Raw genomic sequence first — 19,302 nt, 5'->3', positions numbered from 1 at the left:
TAAAGCGCCCACCTTAGCTAGCGAGTCCGCTTTCTCATTCCCCGGAATCGAGCAATGCGAGGGAACCCATGCTAAGGTAATCTTGAATAATTTTTCGACCAAAACACTCAATAGATGTCTTATTCTTGTTAGGAAATAAGATGAGCGTTTATCAACTTTCATTGAGCGGATTGCCTCTATTGAGCTGAGACTGTCTGAAAAAATAAAATAATGGTCGATGGGCAATGTTTCAATGATCCCTAAAGCGTAGTATATCGCACCCAGTTCAGCGACATACACGGAACAAGGATCTTTGAGTTTGAAAGAGGCACTGGAATTTACATTGAAGATGCCGAAGCCAGTGGACCCGTTTATGAATGGACCGTCAGTAAAGAACATTTTATCAGATCTAACTTTCCCATATTCTGCCGAAAATATCCCCGGAATATAATCGGAGCGTAGATGATCTGGGATTCCATGGATCTTTTGTCGCATGGACAGATCAAAATTGACAGAGGAATTGCAAAAGTATGGGAAGCAAACTTGGTTGGAGATGCCCGGTGAAGGGTGCACTTCATGGGTAATCATATCTTGTCATATCTTGTAGACAATGGAACTTGATCGCCCTAATTTTGATCAAGTAGTTGATGAACCGCTGTAGCACTCCAATTAAAAGAAAGAAGTACAAAAGTCCATATCAATTGCAGTTCAAATATTTTCATTAAGTAAAAACAAGTAAAGACAAGTAAGAACAGGGTCCGAGAAAGTAATTCTTAAGTTTGATAGAACTGCATGACAAACAATTGTCGGATTAGATTTTGTATATTTTCAGAAAAATTTTTTGTCGATCAGCAATTTAGGTGAAATTCTGCTGATTGAATCAGTAAACCGGCTTTATTTACTGACGTGCTTAAGTATCCGGTCTGAAAAAAAACGCTACAGATTAGAGTTGAAATAAAATTACTCACAGATATTAAAAATCCTTTTGCAGGAAACTCGATATGATCAACATAATAGAACACGTTGTTCATACGTTTTGTTGCAGTTTTTGCACACACGCGGGCTTGGTAGGCTTTTTGTTATGCAAAAAGCAAATTCTAATTCACGGAACCAATAACCATCAATACATTCCAAGTTTCTCCTTTCACAGGTCAAACTTCTTCTTCAAATATCAGCGAGTATCGGAAAATTTGATTCTTTCAAGGCGAACTTTGCGCTTGCCGGCAAGGGTTTCTCTCTGATTGCACACATTCGATAGGGCAGCGAAGTGTGACTCACATGTTGCAGCGTGATGAGAAACCCGAGTCCTACTGGTCACCTGCTGGTCCGAAGCCTATCTTCAGCAGCAGCGTTTTGGGGGGCAGACCACCAAATGAAAACGGTAGCACACACAAAGTCAGGAACAATACGCGGCAGCGATTAGCTAAGGAGTGAATGTATAATATTCTGCAGCGCGCGCGTGAGCTTTCGCCCCATCGTCACACAGCCTCCCAGGGAGAAGATTGTTTAGTAGCTGCTCTATAAAAGCAGCGATAGGAGCAACAGGTCTTCATTTGTATTTCTGATACCGACACAACACGACACGATTCGGAATCGCCCCAGCGCACGAAGTCGGCTTAAAAGCTTCATCCCGTGACCTGACGCATACACAAATTTACAAACATTCATTTTAAAATATCAACATTTTTTCGCGCGCGGTCGGTCTCTGTTGGAAGAACGAGGGAAAAAAGTATTTTGAATTTTCGAGAAGTGTTATTGAATACAATGAACAAATTCTAGGGTGATAGTTTCAAGTGTCGAAATATTTTTGTGGAAGATAAACATTAGAGGACTGCAAGTGTGTACTACAAAAAGAGACTGTTTGAAACGAACAAGTGCAGTTAAATTGTTTGAGAAAAAAAAATCAGCATCTTTACAGTGCTCCTGCGAAGAACACGAATGACCAACAGGTGAATATTTTTGCATCACATTAGTATGTGAAACATTACTTTCATTCATAAAACGGAAAGCACCGGCGGCTGTTTTTATGATTACAATCGCGATCCTGACCCGCATAACGTCCGGAGATTTTCCTGTTTTTCATCAGCTGAACACAATAGCTGGCGAAGTGAGATGTTGAGAGTGCAAGATTAGGTCTTAACGCTAATCGGCCGCTGGTTTCTCGGATCAGTGGATCACAATAAAGGATTATTCCTGCGGAGCCTTTTGTATGAGCGAGCCGAAACGCACCGATACCGAAATGAAAAGCACGTGGTGAAATGATTTTATGCTCTCCGGTGACTGCTGTGGGAGGAAAGATGGAATGCATCAACCTGTTGATTCGTGTTCAGCTCCGTTCTCCCAACTGAGCATAATGTGTGGACGGATGTTGGAGTAGCGTGGATGGAAGTTTCGCCATCCTCAGGCAGCTTTCCCCATTGAACTTAATTAAATTGGGGGAATGTTGACGGGAAAAATCTCACAGCCTCATGAAGGGTACATTGTGGAAGATAATTTCAACACCCACAGACGTAAGCGTTGGAATGATTTTCGGCACTTGCAAGTCAAACCGGATGTTTTCTTTGGCAGGACTCTGTTTGATTTTATAAATTGTGAAGTTTACGGCGGAAGCTGGCTGTTTGTTACTGACAGTATTTCCACTCAACTCATTGGTATCGAGCGTATTGCTGGAGCGGAGGAAAAAAGATCAATCAGTTCCCCGCACGGCATCCATTATTTATCGATTCTAAGCAGTATCGCTTTTGGGCTGATAAGTTTGAACTGTGCGGTGCGCGATTGCTAGACCTACTTCAAAAACTCCTAAAGCGGTTAGCTTTCGCGTGAAATCCATTAACGTCACTGGCGGTTCTCTTCCACTAAAACTTGGCTCCTGCAAACCTACGCCCTGGGGTTGTGCTAACAGATTTTTTTTCACGATGCTTTGATCGACGGATAAACAATTGAACAATGTTGCGTTCTGTTGATTTCGAGCGCCGAAATTTCCCTAACAAATCACTTGCGTCTCGAAGCCAAATCTTTCCGAATGTGTATTACCATCAGTGGGTTGAACTAAAATTGAAAGCTTACCGCCAGTCCCCTAAGTCGCATTCTGGTGGGATCATAGCGGTGGAATATATAATTAGCATTTGTGCGAAAATAAAACCTCATATCTCATTGTATTTCACTCAACCATCGATGACGTGTGTGCTGGGGCTGGATGAACTAGATTTGTGGGGAAGAGAAAAAAAACCTCTGAGGAATATCCTTTTTTTCGTAACGAATACACGGCGAAGGTGTAACCAAATGTAAGCCGAGGGACAACCGCTACCCTGAAATTCAGATGCATTACAGAAAAAACCCACACACACAGATGTGATTGATAAATAAAATTTCGAATGTAACTGATTTCAGTGAATATCCTTGAATGTGATTTGAATTGTATTCCCCATGAAGGATTGAAATTTAGTCACATGAAACAAGAAACTTGCTAAGGGTATGACAATATTGATGGCGCTATGTGAGAAGCGATAAACCTTCAATTGGAAACACACCTTATTAATTTTTTCTTCATTTGTTTATTTTTAAGAACCGATACCAACCTTCGTTTTTTAAAAAATAAAGAAATATCGAGAAAATAGTTTGCTGTTTTGTGTTTGGTCCATTCAATTGTGAGATGGGGACTTTGAAAAATAGATATCAACAGAGAGAAACTTCGGTATACAGTAATTTGCATTCAATGTGACATGCGGAGGCACCACTCAGTGTCGCATTGAAGGCGATTTTGACCTGCAATTGGACATTGGCGATGAGAATGGTACAGTGTAGACGGCTGGTGGCGACTTTCAAAGTGAGGCCATAATTTGGGCACCAAACTCAATGTTTACAAAAATGTCCAATTAGAGGTAAAAATGTCCAATCAAACATGTCGCATTACAGGTCTGTCCAATTAGCTAAATGTCGCATTAAATGAAAAATAACTGTATTTTACAGTTCTTCTTTGATGAAGGTGAAAATTTAAGCCAGGTGACTGAAATCGTTAATAGAGTTAATGGTTCCAAATTTTTCCTGGTTGGAAATGAGTATTGTCAAAACAGCTCTCCATCCGCGCTTGTCTAATGCTCATATTATGAGGTTATTCTAGTGTAATTGACTGAATAAGCTTTCTCAGAGCGAAAATCCCGAAATATTTTCACTACCCACAACTGTTTTTTGAGGCTTTTCGAAACATTGCTAGATAATTCATGAAACCAGAATATCTGACGAATTTAAGAAATAAAAACAAGATTAAGTTTAGAGAACAATATTATGATTTGTATGTACTAGTAGCCACAAATTTATTGATGAAGGAATACGTTTCAGAGTGTAATATCATTCAAGTGAAACTTTTTTGAACTTAAAAAGTCTATATAAGGTAGGCTTTTGGGAAAAAATACCAACGATCAAAAGATCCCTGCAAAGTTCTTCCAATGGCGAGAAGTTCAGCTCTATGATTAGCATAAAAAACACGAGAAAACAGACATGTTTTAGGAAGATAGAACTTTTAAGCCGCGGGAAAGATGGCGAAAGATTGTAGAAAAAAATAGTTAAAATGTAAAATGCAGAATAAAATTGAGTATATGTAGTCTTCATGTTAAATTATCTTCAGATGAAATTTTTGTATGGCATTATTATACCACATGAAGAAAACAAAGTTTTCCGTTCACATTGAATACCCGTTTGATACGAAGAAGATAATTTTCATTAATGATATTTTATTTTAAAAGTGCTCATTCTGCCTGAAAACTCATTATTATCTTCGACACTTCACTAACTCGTAAAACGTAGTTCAATGGCGTGCCGTTTATTTCGTTTGCACCGTGAAGTGTGTTCGAGAATCAGGTCCTTTAAAAATATGCTTTTATTTTCACAAGAATCGGCACTAACTTTCCGGACAACCCAATGTGAACTATCCTGATTTTTATTTTCATTCTTTTCGATATTTTAGACACTAGAAAACTTTTTGTAGATTTGTATTTCAGTATACATCGATTTTTCATCTCATCAAAGGCCACCTAACATTTTTTCAAACATAATGCCAATATTTTGATCACTTCTTTTACGATTTACTTCTGTACAAATGCTGACAGTGACCGAACTAGCGACAGCAACTGAGGGGATGTACTTTGACCGGTTGCGCATAGAATCACTGAACCTGATGTTGACATCCAATAAAGATGAAAGGTTATTTTTTAGAACTGGTGCCAAAAGCAAGAATCGGCTTTGACTAAATGACAGATGAAGACCGAACTCATAAGCAGTGACTCGTCAGAAGCACCGGGAAGGTACTTATCCCGGATCTGACATCATGTGTAGGGGATGTGGGGGTAAAACGAACATGTTAAGAAGAACTTCAATTATATCTTTGGAAACTCATGTTTCCCTAAACTTTGATGCAGTTTCTTGCAATTAAATATACTGTTTTTATACCTAATTGGCCAAATATTCTACAAAAAAGTGTTTTTCAATGTTTATTTTACTAAAATTAAAACATACTGGAAAGTATAACATTGTTTTCGATGCGGGTAATATGAACATATACACTGCGTTTCACAACTATAGAACCACTCATTTTTTGTGAGTTTCCAGAGATATGCAAGAAGTCGGTTGAATTGAAGTATATAGAATATAATATAATAACTATCTTCATTTATAAGACTGGTCATTTCAACTTTATTGTTGTGTTCAGGCGCGAAGCATTCAAAAAACTAAAATTCCTGTGTTTCATAACTATAGAACCAGATGGAAAAACTTTCACTCCTTTACAAAACTGACGTCAATTTAACACGAATTACGATAAGTTTCTAATTCGTAGGACATCTTTAGTTCTCAATCAGTTCAAATAATCCATGGTTACGACCATGCTGCGCCATGTTGTAGTGTGTATCTCGTTCTACGCAGAGGATACTGCTCGTTTAAGCTCTTCAAATCGCTCATACTGCTTGTGAGCTGCTTCTACTATTCGTACGATCACTCCTCATAAGTTCTTGATAAGTTTTTGATCTATTGTACAAGCTGACCATTCCAGAATCTGCAGTCCCTATTCATTAAACTATGCCATGACCTTCCAGATTTTATGAATTGATGCCAAATTACCCATATATCACATTATTTCTGATGCAAAAATAGCAGTAGATGATTCTGAAGTAATTTGTTGCACTTCTGACTGTTCATTCGTGTTGATGGTAAGCTATCATAACCAGGCCTTTTTGGGGAAATTTTCTCCAAACCATCAAAATTCCATTTTCAAAGACGCTCTGTGTGGGAAGGTCCTACAGGAACGTATTGTGTTAGTCCAGCATATTCTTGAAAAAAAAAAACAAAGAAAAATCTATTTCATTTCCTCCCGATATTGTTGCCCACTACACTTACACAGACCGAGATAAAAATATGTAAATATTGTAATACCTGAAAGTTGTAGCTTCAAATTGATGCGCATCCCATCGATATGCGTTGATTTTTCACGAAGTTACAGTATGTCAAAAATCACTTAAAATTTTCGACTTCGCACTCTATTCCTCTAATTTTTTTGTCGAGTGTAGTTGAGTCACCAAATATTATCTGGAACATTTTTAACGTTTCGCCACAATAAATTTTGTTTGCAAAACAGAATTTTACATGATATCTTTGACCAATAGAATTATCCACATAAAAAATCGCCATGCAAAAAAAAGGTAACTTATTCTCAATGACGTTATGAACAAACATGACTGATGGCAGATTGCGTTCAAAGTTGACATTAGGACCACTGACAGTAGTACTAACTGGGGGTCTTCGTAGCCACTTGGTTACGCGTTCGCTTACCAAGCGATCGATCGTGAGTTCAAACTCAGGGCCCTCAATTGACCATCTTTGTGTTGTTATAGAATAACTACGTCCACGCAACCATCATCAGCGATGGAAATCGATCCACGGTGTAACAAAGATCGATTCATCCATACAACTGCTCTGCTATGCAAGAAACATCGGGCTGCTGTTCTATAAATAACTCAACAATGATCAATATCAACTGTCTCCGCTGTCCGGTCTACTGAACAATGGATGAACAGAAAGAATACCCTTACGCCTAAATGGCTACTACTGTGTAATTTACCATAATGTAATGGAACAGAAAACTTAACGCCTAAATGGCTACTACTAACTACTGTATAATTCACAATTCATAGAAACATAAACATATGTACATGTACACGATTAAACCCGGCTCTGTTACAGCTAAATGATAATGAGCCAAATAATTAAATGGGATAAAAAAAAGTAGTACTAACTCAAAAAAAATGAAAAATATTTCAATATTTCATCGTTTCTGAGTGCGACAAACTGACGATATCGACGTGAGTTCGATTTGATTCAGGAACAAACCGTCGATGAGTCCAGTTAGTCACTCCAGAAACAAGTTTTCTTCAACTTCAGAAAATTATCCTCCTCGGCCGTTTCCCTCAAGAGAACTCCAAGTAACGCTGCCATCTACTCTGAACGAGGAATCGATTTGCTCGAAGTGGTGTGTTCTTCGTTTTAGATTAAACAAGAGAAACCATGGGGGACTTCGTAGCCACATTGGCTGCGCGTTCGCTTAGTAAGCGATCGATCGTGAGTTCAACTCAGGGCCCTCAATGGATCGTCTTTGTGTCGTTACACCATGAAAACTTTTATGTTTTGTTTATGTTTTTTTTGTGTGTTTTTGTTTTGGATGGAAAAAGGTTACTGATTTGAGTAACGACTCCCCTCATTAAAGAAGTATTCTAGTGTAGAGGCACGAATTTCGGGTGTTTTTTCGAGCTCTGAACAAATGAAACAAGGGATATTATTGCTATCCATTATTACATGACTAGTTTCCATATGTTTTAACAATACAACAAGAAATAAACGGTAAAAATATTCAAAATCGAAATAGTTACAAGCTGGTGAAGTGAGGGGGCTAAAAAAAAGTTGTGCCATGGCGTAAATGATTCCAGCCCTTCTGGTTATCCGAAACGAAAAAAAAAATCGAACAGATCAGTAAATATGCCGCTATCGTATGAGCCTCGGACAAGTGAGAAATCTCTGAAATGACTATAACTTGGTAAACGGTTTTTGTTTGTCTGTTCCACTTTTGATTATTCATTATTCATAGGGTGGTTTAAATATTGTAGAATAACATGTAGAAGGTGTTCTCATTAACAGAAATTTGAAATTCAAAATGTAACTATACAAATCAACCACCTGTCCATATTACCCCCACTGTCCGTATTACCCGCGGTTTCCCTATATTCTTGAATGTCTAAACTTCAGGAATATGAACGAAATAAATCGTGTTTTTTTTTAAATTTCTATACTACAACACATACTCCCTTTAATGGAGAGTGACGGTTACGTTTTCATGAAGTGCCTTTCTCAATATTCGACAATGCTCCAACCTTGTCAGGAGGAGTTCAGGTTTTGTAGGGAAAGCAAAGCAAAAAATCCGTATTCAAGGGTTCATAAACCACTCTTCGAACTTATGAGGAATACATGCTGGTAATTTTGCTTGTTGCAGAAAAGAGCATTGATCGTTTTCATTGAGAATTACAAGAGCGATCAATATCACCAAATAAATAGCCGTAATTCAAGCAAGATACATATTAGCAGTATCTGACAGCGAATTAAAAACTTTGATTCTCAAATTTGCATTTTTTTACAACAAGGTTTCGGAAAGCGAGTAGTTACTAGGGATTTCAAGATTCCGTGGACATTTAAAGGCCGCTAGAATTAACCTAGACGATGCCAATCATTAGTGTACAATGGAAGTGATACAGTTCATCATGAAATGAAACTTCTAAGGAACGCTTCCAAATCTTACAGTGAGTTTGAAGCTGTTACTAACGATTTGCGTTTTTATGGCACCTAGTGGAAGAGGCTTATCAAATTTGAAATTAATTGAAAATTATTTGCGGTCAACGATGGGACCGGGATACTTAAATGGATTAGCTTTGTTGTCAATCGGAAGTAAATTGACTAACTCTGTTGACATTGACGATGTGTTCAGACAATTTGCTGCTGTTAAGTCGAGACGTGTAATGGTTTTACGTTATTTGTTGTTCGTGATTTTTTTTCGGTTAAGTTTTTCAGCGCACTGTTTTGACAGATCACAAGTAATTCGTGTCATATATCAAAACTAAAGTTGCGAGTGTTCATTGGCATTTCATTATTAAACTTACAAATAATTTTTTTATCAAAATCAATGCTCTGTTAATAATGCTTCAGCGATTAATTACATTTTTGGTTGAGCGGATACGTTGATGAACAAAATTGTCGTATTTGGTTACATGAGCAGACACAAATAATACGAGAGCTGCCAAAGCATCCCGAAAAATGTATTGTTTGGTGCGGTTTGTGGTCCGGGGAATCATTGGCCCGTACTTCTTTAAAGATGAAGATGAAAACAATCTTGCTGACAATGGTGATCGCTATTGTGCGGTGATTTTCAATTTCTGTTAATTAAAAACCAAACGCTTAAAGAATTAACCTCTAATTTAGGTTTCTTGGATCAGTAAATTTAATTTTTCATCAGGGAATGAAAACAAAGGCTTGATAACAAGATTTAATTGGAGGGGTGACATCCAAGACACCCGTCCCGGGTGTCACCCGGTCACGCTACGCCACTGCATAAACCTGGTAAGTTTTTTAAGGTGAATGTAGTGAGCGGCATTTATGAAACCATGGTGATTCGTGAAAAACATACTCGAAAAACGACTGAAGTGAACACGAGATAACACTTTTGTGACACTTTATGCGAGCAAGAAGATCTTCTGGTCAAACGAGATCGAAATAATTTGGTTGCATTGAAGAATCAATAAAAGCTTAAAAATGGATGTTAGCACTATCGTTGAAATAGGATGGAAATTGATTATTGCAACATGAGTCAACTCAACCGATTTTTATATTGTGGCACAATGAAGCTTAAATTAATTGAAGGATCAATAACAAAAAGCGAAAGATTCCTGCATGTACACAAAAACAGAAGAAGTGCCCTAGACACGCAATCCACTAATATGAATATTCAAACATCCATCAACTGTTTACAGGAAAAAATATCATTTTGGCATGATCAACTGGCCTTCATGACCTTGATGATGATGCTTCAATCTGTAATTTTTCGAAAATTGAAGCTTCCAGGAAATAATCCAGCAATTAAGCTCAGCTGAAAGTGACAAAGCTGCACTAGAACTGACTGCTAAGCTTGTCAGTTCAATGTCACTTCGATGTCAAGCTCTGCTCAATTCCAATTGGATGGCCTGTGGGAGTCAGGAGGACAGTTGATTACTTTTTGTGCATTATTTTTTATCGTTTTCATAAATATTTGATACTAGCAACTGAATAATTCTGAATAATTTCATTGCGGATTACTGGATAACCAGGATAATCCCCAATCACTGATTTAATGAGAAAATAACTAGCAGTTTGAATTGCTGATCTGGAATAGGCATATTATTTGCAATTTGTTTTCGATTGATACAGAAACATTCATATGTCACCATATGGTGTACCCGATCGTTAGAACTAACGTATTTTATGCAGGTTTTGAAGTCACTCCGAAATTAGCTGTCGCTGGCGAGCTAAGCCCTAAAGCAGTTTCTTCTGTATTATTGTGCATAATTAAAACAAAACAGCCCTTGTCTCGATTTATTTAGAGGGTGACAAACTTCTGCGAGAACTTTTTTTAGTTTCTCGAAAATTTGTTCCATTGCCCGAGAATAGCACTGGCAAATAGAAAAAGGAACGACAGAACGACAATCCAAGGTGGGTGGTATTGAGCCAACGCAAGTAAACACACAGTGGATGTTTTTTTTTGTAGATTTATGCCAAGCATGGAACAATTTTGGTTACAGACTGTGTGCGGCCAGGTTGAATTGGGCTGTGATATACGGGGTTACGCAAAATGATTTTCCTAATAAGTCACTGCTCGAAAAAGAATTGAACTATTCAGGACTCAGAGCTGACGGTCAAACTTTCGAGCCGATCACGTGTAGAGCGCAAAATTCGTTCAATGCGTCATCGAACGGAATGAATTTCGTACGATCACCTGATTACTCGATCCAGAATCGACCAGCTTGGCAGTGATCCATCCCTCCTTCAGCGTTCCAGAACCCCTGATAAGAGCGCATAAATTACGACGAACGCCGCCAACCATACTCTGTCAAACAGATGCGAGAGAATCTCAGAAGTCCAATTAATTACCACGGTTGCGCGGCCTTTCTGGCGGGAAGGCGGATGAGATAACGGTCATTAATGATGCCACTCTCTCCGTCGCCCCCCATTTGTTCCTCCGTCGTCCCGACGCTAACGATTACAAAATATCACTTTTTCATTGTCTATCATTGAGAGTGCAATTATACTCTATCGGCTGATTCCTGAATGCGAGGCCCCTCGGATGAGACTATGACGAGTTGCTTCATCATTCATATACAGTGCGCAAAATTCTGCTCTATAAATGATTATTGGAAGCCAATTTTGGACGTTTTGCGTCCAAGTCGTACGTGGTAGGCGTGGCCTATGCTAGGACCAATTAAAAACGAACCGGGCGCGATAACACAACTTCACACAAGATGTGAATGGGCATGGTCTAACGTGTTGAGCATAATCTTTCGTCGAACAATTCAACACATGTCACTTCGAATTACATTTCCATATTCTGGTCGATATTTCGTAATGTGAAAAAATAAAATGTGTAGGTTCAAACTCACATTGGCGAATTATGTTCCTAGTAGATTCAGTGGAATCGTGCTCGTGTAGCGAAGCGCCGAAAGCAAACAACTTTCGATATATTCCAATGTCGAGTTGTAATGATGTGGCTATGCTTTACATTGGAGGCCCATTTCACATATATTACGTCCCATGTGATGCTGAATGATCTTTCGGTCAAAGAGTGTTCAAATAAAATTGTTGATATATTATAGCTTTTCCAAACACATCTCAAAGTCGACGAACATTAAACGTGTTGTTTTGAGTTCTAAGAGTAACAGACGCGAGTGGGTGGTAGGCAAGTCCCAATCCCGAACGTTCCCTTCGGCTGTTTAAAATTTGTAAGATTTCAAATTAATCACTGAACCATAACCACTTATTCTGGGAATACTAATTCTTTGGACAGAGAAAACAAACAAGAAATATGTGGTCGAGCCGACTCATTGATACAATTGGTCAAAATGATAATGCTTAACCGATTGAACCAGGATGACTATAAAAAGAGTTAACAAGGAAACTTTTCCTATTTTTCTTTCAGGATGATTACTCACTGGAGTATGCTGCTGGCCCTCGGGCTTTTGCTGCTGAACCCTGCGTTTGCCCATCAGGATTTCTTCATACCCGATTTGGGCTCCAAAGCGGAAATACCCGGAGAGGAAATTTACAACGAGTTGGTGGATGAAGTTCAGAAGTTACACAATCAGGAAATTAACTATCTACAGTATCTGGCTGCGGTGGCCGCTCGGCAGCAGCGGGAGGAGGAGGCGCTCCAGCAACAGAAACAGGAACAACAACGGCGGTCTTCGCTGCAGCAATTCGGAGAGGAAGCGGCCGCCTCCTTGGTGGATGAAATTCCCGCCGAGAGTTCAGTGAAAGACTTAAACCGGCTGGGTCGACTGCAAGAACTCCCGAAACCGTTACCTTACCAGAAGGCCAAAGATGAGAAGAAGAGCAATCACTGTAAGCACTACAACTTGGCTCCAAGCGTTGTCTGATGCCTTATTGTGTTCAATCCTTTTTTTTTCAGATATGTCCTTATGCCACTTCAAACTGTGCAACATGGGACGTAAACGTAATACCCGATTCCTCCACTTGTAAGTTACAACCTTTTACTATTGAAGATAATCGATCAAACTAATCGTTACTATTTCCGTTCCAGCTGGAATTAAGCCAGAATGAACCGATATACTCAAACCAAACCCAATCTGAATTAAAGGATCTACGAGAGCACGACTGGTAGCACACGTCAATTTCCATTCCATCCTCCATCTGTTCCGGGACCCGTACGGGACAGTACGAAGCTGTATTAGTATTGATTCAACTTACATTTTTTTTTCAACAACAAACAAAAAACGCATTACGCATTTATTTATTTCCCGCTTTGGATGATAATTGCTCAGAGAATTAGGATTCATCGAACGACGCTTAACTTATAAATTAGCTGGAAAAAAAATTGAAAGAACAAAAAAAAAACAAACAAACGCTGGCCTACAAAGGACCTCGCCGGATTCGTATTATTAGCATTAGTTCAATTTTATCTCAAGTAGCACCTAAGAGTAGAACGTTAGTTTATGGAACCCAGTACCGCAAAATTGTTTGGATCAAACGCAAAACTAAAATATGAACGGAAGAACATTTTCTCTATGCCCCAGAGATGATACTTGAAGCTTTCAAACACAATATATTATGTGTATTATTAACTATTTATAATTGGTAAAGGATAAAATAAAAAATGACAGTTGATGAGACACAATTTTGAGAATATAAACAAAGTATATATTACTATCGGAGCATAGAAAGAATTCATCAATAGAAGAAACTGTGTGTATATTCATATTGTTCATGTAGTTACATCTGAATTGACACATTTTAACTGTCATGTTTATCATTGTCAATATGGAATGCTGCTGTCATGCTGTAATGATGTTTTGTTAAAGAAAAAGTAAAAAAATAAATATTTATTTGAATGATATTCTATAAATAAAGTATAAACACTTGTTCTTGGCAATCGCTACCATTTGAATGGAACCAACTTTTCCTGCAACGTAAGTGCTTGAAGTTTGTGAGATCTAGTGATTCAGTTCTCTACAATTTATCGAAATTACTGTGTTTCAAAAATTCTACCGTGGGGTGGGGTAATCGTTGCATTATTTCTCTACACTAAAGACGACGTCTCCAACCTACCGTTGATGATCTGGACAGCCTTTCGGAAAAGCCATGATTCCTTTATTCCCTTAGCCGTTGTCGGCCGATTTTTTCATTTCTTTGTTTTTAGGAGGCTTTAAACTTTGCATTTCATTCTCCTCTATGTCGGCCGATCGTGTTTGATCAGGCCTTGAAGCTGATAAGGATGTTGCGCGTAGGAACAGTAATAAAGGGTGTGTCACATCAAATTGCATCACGGAAAAAACGCTGTAGAAATTTAATTTTTAGGAATTATATCTTCAGCTTTCGCTTTAAAACCAGATAAGAGTGTATAGATCACGTTGGCCATGCTTCACTGTCAATTTTTCGTAAATTTGGAAAAATGTCGTCGAACGAAAAAGAGCGTCGTGAATTAATCCTGTGCACTCCGGAGTTGGAATCCGGAGTTGTCACATCGGGACATCGGTAAGATGCTGGGAATCGTCCAATCCACGGTCAGCAGAGTACTAAAACGATACTTCGAGAACCTAACCATCGACCGGAAGGTGAAGAACGGCAAAAATGGATGCTCCGTCAGTGAAAAAGATCACAAGCGCGTAGTTAAGCAGTTTAGACGTGATCCGAGAAGTTCGGTCCGGGATGTCGCCAATAAGCTGAATTTGTCAAGTTCATTCGTCCAGCGGACCAAGCAGCGGGAGGGCCTGCGTACATACAAGGTTCAGAAGGCTCCTAACCGCGACGAAAGGCAAAACATGGTGGGGAAGACGCGAGCCCGGAAGCTGTACACCGAAATGCTGACGAAGCCGCATTGCCTGGTAATGGACGACGAAACCTACGTCAAAGCGGACTTTCGTCAGCTGCCGGGCCTGTTGTTCTTCTCCGCAGAGGACAAATTCAGCGTTCCGGAGGAGATTCGCATACAGAAACTATCCAAGTTTGCCAAAAAGTACATGGTGTGGCAAGCGATCTGCTCTTGCGGAAAGCGGAGCGCCCCCTTCGTGATGACCGGCACGGTAAACGGGCAGGTTTACCTTAAGGAGTGCCTACAGAAGCGCTTACTACCACTATTGAAGCAGCACGAGGGCCCGACCATCTTCTGGCCGGATCTCGCTTCGTGCCACTATTCAAAGGACGTGTTGAAGTGGTACGAAGCCAACGGGGTCACCTTCGTGCCAAAGGAAATGAACCCGCCCAACGCGCCGGAGCTTCGCCCATTAGAGAAATATTGGGCGATTATGAAGCAGGCCCTCCGGAAGAACCCAAAAGTTGTCAAATCGGAGGCGGACTTCAAGAGAAAATGGATTTCTGTTCAAAAAAAAGTACAACCTGACGTTGTACAGAACCTTATGGACGGGGTAAAGAGGAAGGTACGAGCATACGGGCTTGGGCTCAAAGTATGAAAAATGGAAAATGCCAAAAGTTGTTTAATAGTTTTTATTTTACTGTCTAAAATTTTCAAAAGGATCGGTTTACTGGGCGAATTTCTACAGCATTTTTTCCGTGATGCAATTTGATGTGACACACCCTTTATTTGCAGTATTCAAGGATTCGTCACACAGTAGTGTTCTGGTCCGTTGTCGAATAACTAGGTATGAAATCGGCATGATATATATTTTTTTAAATTAGGTAGCAAACAGCGATATGCAAAGTATTAGAATGCGTAATGGGGGTTAACATGAAATCGGGGTTTTCGAAAAACATGTTTTGATGCCAGATGTCTTAAAATTTTATGAAATGTCGAGATTCATTCGTGTTGGTCTAAAATATACTTTTTGGCATTTTTTTAAAATAACATTTTCATACAATTTCAAGATAATTAGCATCGTTTTTTTTTGAAAACCCAGATATTTCGATTTTCAAAAACATCTAATTCTGACGTTTGCGATAATAGTAAATTGAGTCTGATTGAGCTAATATTTTGCATAGGGTATTTTATCTTGCAACTCAACATTTCGCTGGAAGTTCTACATGATAAATCGAGATGACCAATTTCGTTGGCACTCTAATGTACAGTAGTCGTTCACTGACTGGATGTACTTTAGTCGGACTGCTATGATTGGGCGTGCGTTAGCTGGACTACACTGCCGTTCTACGCATACTTGTCCCATGTTCCTGTAGTGTACTAATTTTCTATGTATATTCGACTTGTAAACTGTCAATGTTCGGTTTGATTCGAACCTAGAGGTACGATCAGAGATAATATCGAAATAAAAGATGAGTCAGTGTACACCCAGGTTTTTTTTACGCGGTGTTTTTTACGAGGTTTTTTTACGCGGATTTTCGAATTAACGCGGTTTTTTTTACGCAGATTTTCCAATGAACGCGGTTTTTTTCTCGGATTTTCCGATTTTCGCGCGTAAACCTGAGCAACATCACTTCTCTCTCTCAGTTCATATCTCTACCTTTCAAGCTCCCTCAGAGCGTATGCCGCACCCCATCACGATTCTCAAGAGGATTTTTATGTGACATTTTTTTCTTTACGGGGAGTTTCCAATTAACGCGGATTTTCCAATTAACACGGTTTTTTTACGCGGATTTTCGAATTAACGCGGTTTTTTTTACGCGGATTTTCCAATTAACGCGGTTTTATTTTACGCGGATTTTCCAATTAACGCGGTTTTATTTACGCGGTTTTTTTTACGAGGTACGTATCCCCCGCGTAAAAAAAACCTGGGTGTATTCAGAAACGTACTACTGCGTGGTTTACTGTGTTATAATAACGTCACATATAGTAAAGTGGCGACGAGGATGGGATACGTAATCAGTGATAAAGGTTTAATGCCCTGTCCTGAATAAATATCTACTATTGAAAATGCGGAGGTACCCAAAAACGAGTTGGAACTAAACTCATTCCTAAGTCTGATAAATTATTATCACAAATTTGTCCCACAATTGTCGGGGAAGTTACATCATTTGTACAATTTATAAGAGGTCTAACGCGGGACACAAAAAAACAAAACGTTGTATGTACGTTATGTGAAAATAAACCATAGTTTAGCGAGTCTCATTTATTCATGAAACTCTTAACATGTGTCCTTGCAATTAAACCTAATTTGTATTATTTATTTCTAAGTATCGTCACTCAGTTGTGAACTTTGTTAGCGCCTGAAATGGCGATGAAAAAAACTACAAAAAATAATTTAATTGAACAAATTTTCGTTAAATATTACGTTTATTAAGCCTACAACAAAAATGATTCAAGGCTGTTGATTCGCACCAGCAGCACTGTCAAGCAACTTGATGATTTTGACGTAGGATTACGTCTTTCGGGAACATATTGGGGTACAAATTGAAAATCGAAAACCGAGTACATCGTGAAAATTGTCCAATTTCAAACGCTTATTGCTCAGTCATTTCATGATGAATTGCTGAAATTTTTGCGTCAATCGATTTCGGCACTTCATAACAATTTTTTATATTGAAGAAAACAATATATGTCATGAATCTAACTACCGAACAATTGAAAAATCTCAACCTCTATCCTAACGGAAATACCCACTTCTGATTGGTCGAAATTGACGACACATGCTGCGGGTCCCTAACAGAGACAACAAAACCAAGCTGCCTGGGGGAAAACGGCATTGCAAACACATGAAAGTAGGGGGAGCTTTTTTCCCACCGACATGTATTCCCTAACAGAGATTTCAAATCCAAGGTGTCTGGAAAAAAGAATGTAAATACTCTCGTAGTCGATAGTTTAGCTAATGACGCGCACAAATGGATAGTAGTCATTGTAACTAGCCTGGGCATTGCTGATTGCATACGTGCTGGCGAATAAGTTGGGAGCGATGAACAAGTGTTTTTTCGTTCCAATAAGAATCTTTCGATGGGTTAATTGAACAATGATGTTTCAATGAACTGAATAGAACCTATGCTTGATAGAATATAAATAAAATTTAAATTTGGAAATTTGGTTGCTTCGTGAAATTTCATATCAATGACCGATCATGTATTGTAATTTTTTTAGCACAACTGTAAGTGTAAAATAGTATGTGGTAGTTATTGTGTTAAAATGACTTGAAATATGAAACGATTTTTTTTCTCACAAGGAAAGTTCATACGACGAGCAAAATTGAAAAACTTAAGGAATATTCGAAAAAGTGATTTCACATATGCTCTACATATCGTATTGGGTGCTGTTAGACAATTGAAATTCGCATTGAGGCATATAGCATCGTGTTCCGTTGGGTTTAAAGCGAAAAGGAAATGGAATGAACTCAGAAAATAAAAAAAATAAAAATTTTCCATTTCAAATATATTTTCTCTATACTAAAGTAACACTTTTTTTCTGGTTAGAAAACTTGTGTTCGATAATGATAATTATCTTATACTACATTGATGAGCTTTTTTTTTTCTTTATTTCATCCATATATAACACAGGAGCCATCTCCTCCAGGACCACAGAGGGCGACTTTGGTACGTGATACGTACCATCTAATGACTAAGCACCATTCTTCTATCATTATCACTCGGTTAAGGACACTGGTGGAGTGAGCAAACAATACCTAACAACCAGACAAAACGGACCCAAATCATTATCGAAGAGTTTAACAATGTAATTTTTCAAACATATCCAAAATCAGCATGCAGCAGATAGCCTAACGGAATCCTACGTCAACTATGCGGTCGTGTCTTGGACACAACCCTCCCGTGACTTTTTTCTAACTACCAGCTCCACCCCACAGCAGAGGAGTGTCCGCACTTTGTGTCCGCCAGATATAGCTGATCTGGTATTTACAACATCCTCTCTCTGTCGCTCCTTAAGTCGGGAGATCTAAGAAACCGAACAAACAGTGATGGAGAATACGGGAAAAATGGACATTTTTCTGCGGAAGCTTCAGACGAGACCGGCTGTATCTGAGCAGCAGGCAATCACCCAGAAGGAGTAGCTTCAGGTACTGGTGAAAAACTTCTTTCCGGCGAAAGAAGTGAAAAACTTCTTTTTCACTGGTGAAAAATTTCTTTTCGTGCTCATAATGAAAGACGAGACGTACTTCATGCTAGACTTCAACGAATGGCATGGGACCGGGTACGTTCCCCAGGTAAGCGATGACGTCGAATATATCATTCACATCAAGTTCTCGAAGAAGGTCCTTCTCTGACAGACTAGAAGGGAATGTCCAAGTCGATCTTCTTTCGAGTCATATGATGAACGGGGAACGAGTACGAAGTTCCCACCGAAAGTTACGTGGTCTTTATGCCGAACCTGGGATCGGCCCATTATGCCAAAAGATCACTGGAGAATGATAAATGGATCGGCTGGAGATAAACATTGTCGTGAAGACATCCAACCTTCCCAACATCCCTCAGCTGCGATCGATGGAAAACTTTTGGGCGAATGGCCGAAATGGAGAGATAGCTGACTACCAACGCCACGGAAAGGTAAAAGAACACGTCGACATACAATTTTTCATCGGCCATGATTGAGGTTCCGGACATTTGCGATACTTCATCAAACAACCC

General features: G+C 39.0%; 1 protein-coding gene across 1 annotated transcript; it reads left to right on the top strand.

Moving 5' to 3' along the window:
- The first annotated feature begins 1,547 nt into the window (after nucleotides 1–1,547).
- Nucleotides 1,548–13,628, top strand: LOC129767590 (uncharacterized). The gene is made up of 4 exons (XM_055768633.1): nucleotides 1,548–1,928; nucleotides 12,233–12,654; nucleotides 12,722–12,788; nucleotides 12,854–13,628. Exons 1-4 carry the CDS (start codon nucleotides 1,918–1,920, stop codon nucleotides 12,861–12,863), a joined length of 510 nt encoding a protein of 169 aa, XP_055624608.1. The 5' UTR covers nucleotides 1,548–1,917; the 3' UTR covers nucleotides 12,864–13,628.
- Nucleotides 13,629–19,302: the final 5,674 nt, after the last annotated feature.

The sequence above is a fragment of the Toxorhynchites rutilus genome, chromosome 2 (genome assembly GCF_029784135.1).
Source record: "Toxorhynchites rutilus septentrionalis strain SRP chromosome 2, ASM2978413v1, whole genome shotgun sequence".
Classification (NCBI taxonomy): Eukaryota; Metazoa; Arthropoda; class Insecta; order Diptera; family Culicidae; genus Toxorhynchites; species Toxorhynchites rutilus.
The sequence above is the reverse complement of the archived record's forward strand: the minus strand, read 5'-3'. Positions and strand labels throughout refer to the sequence as shown.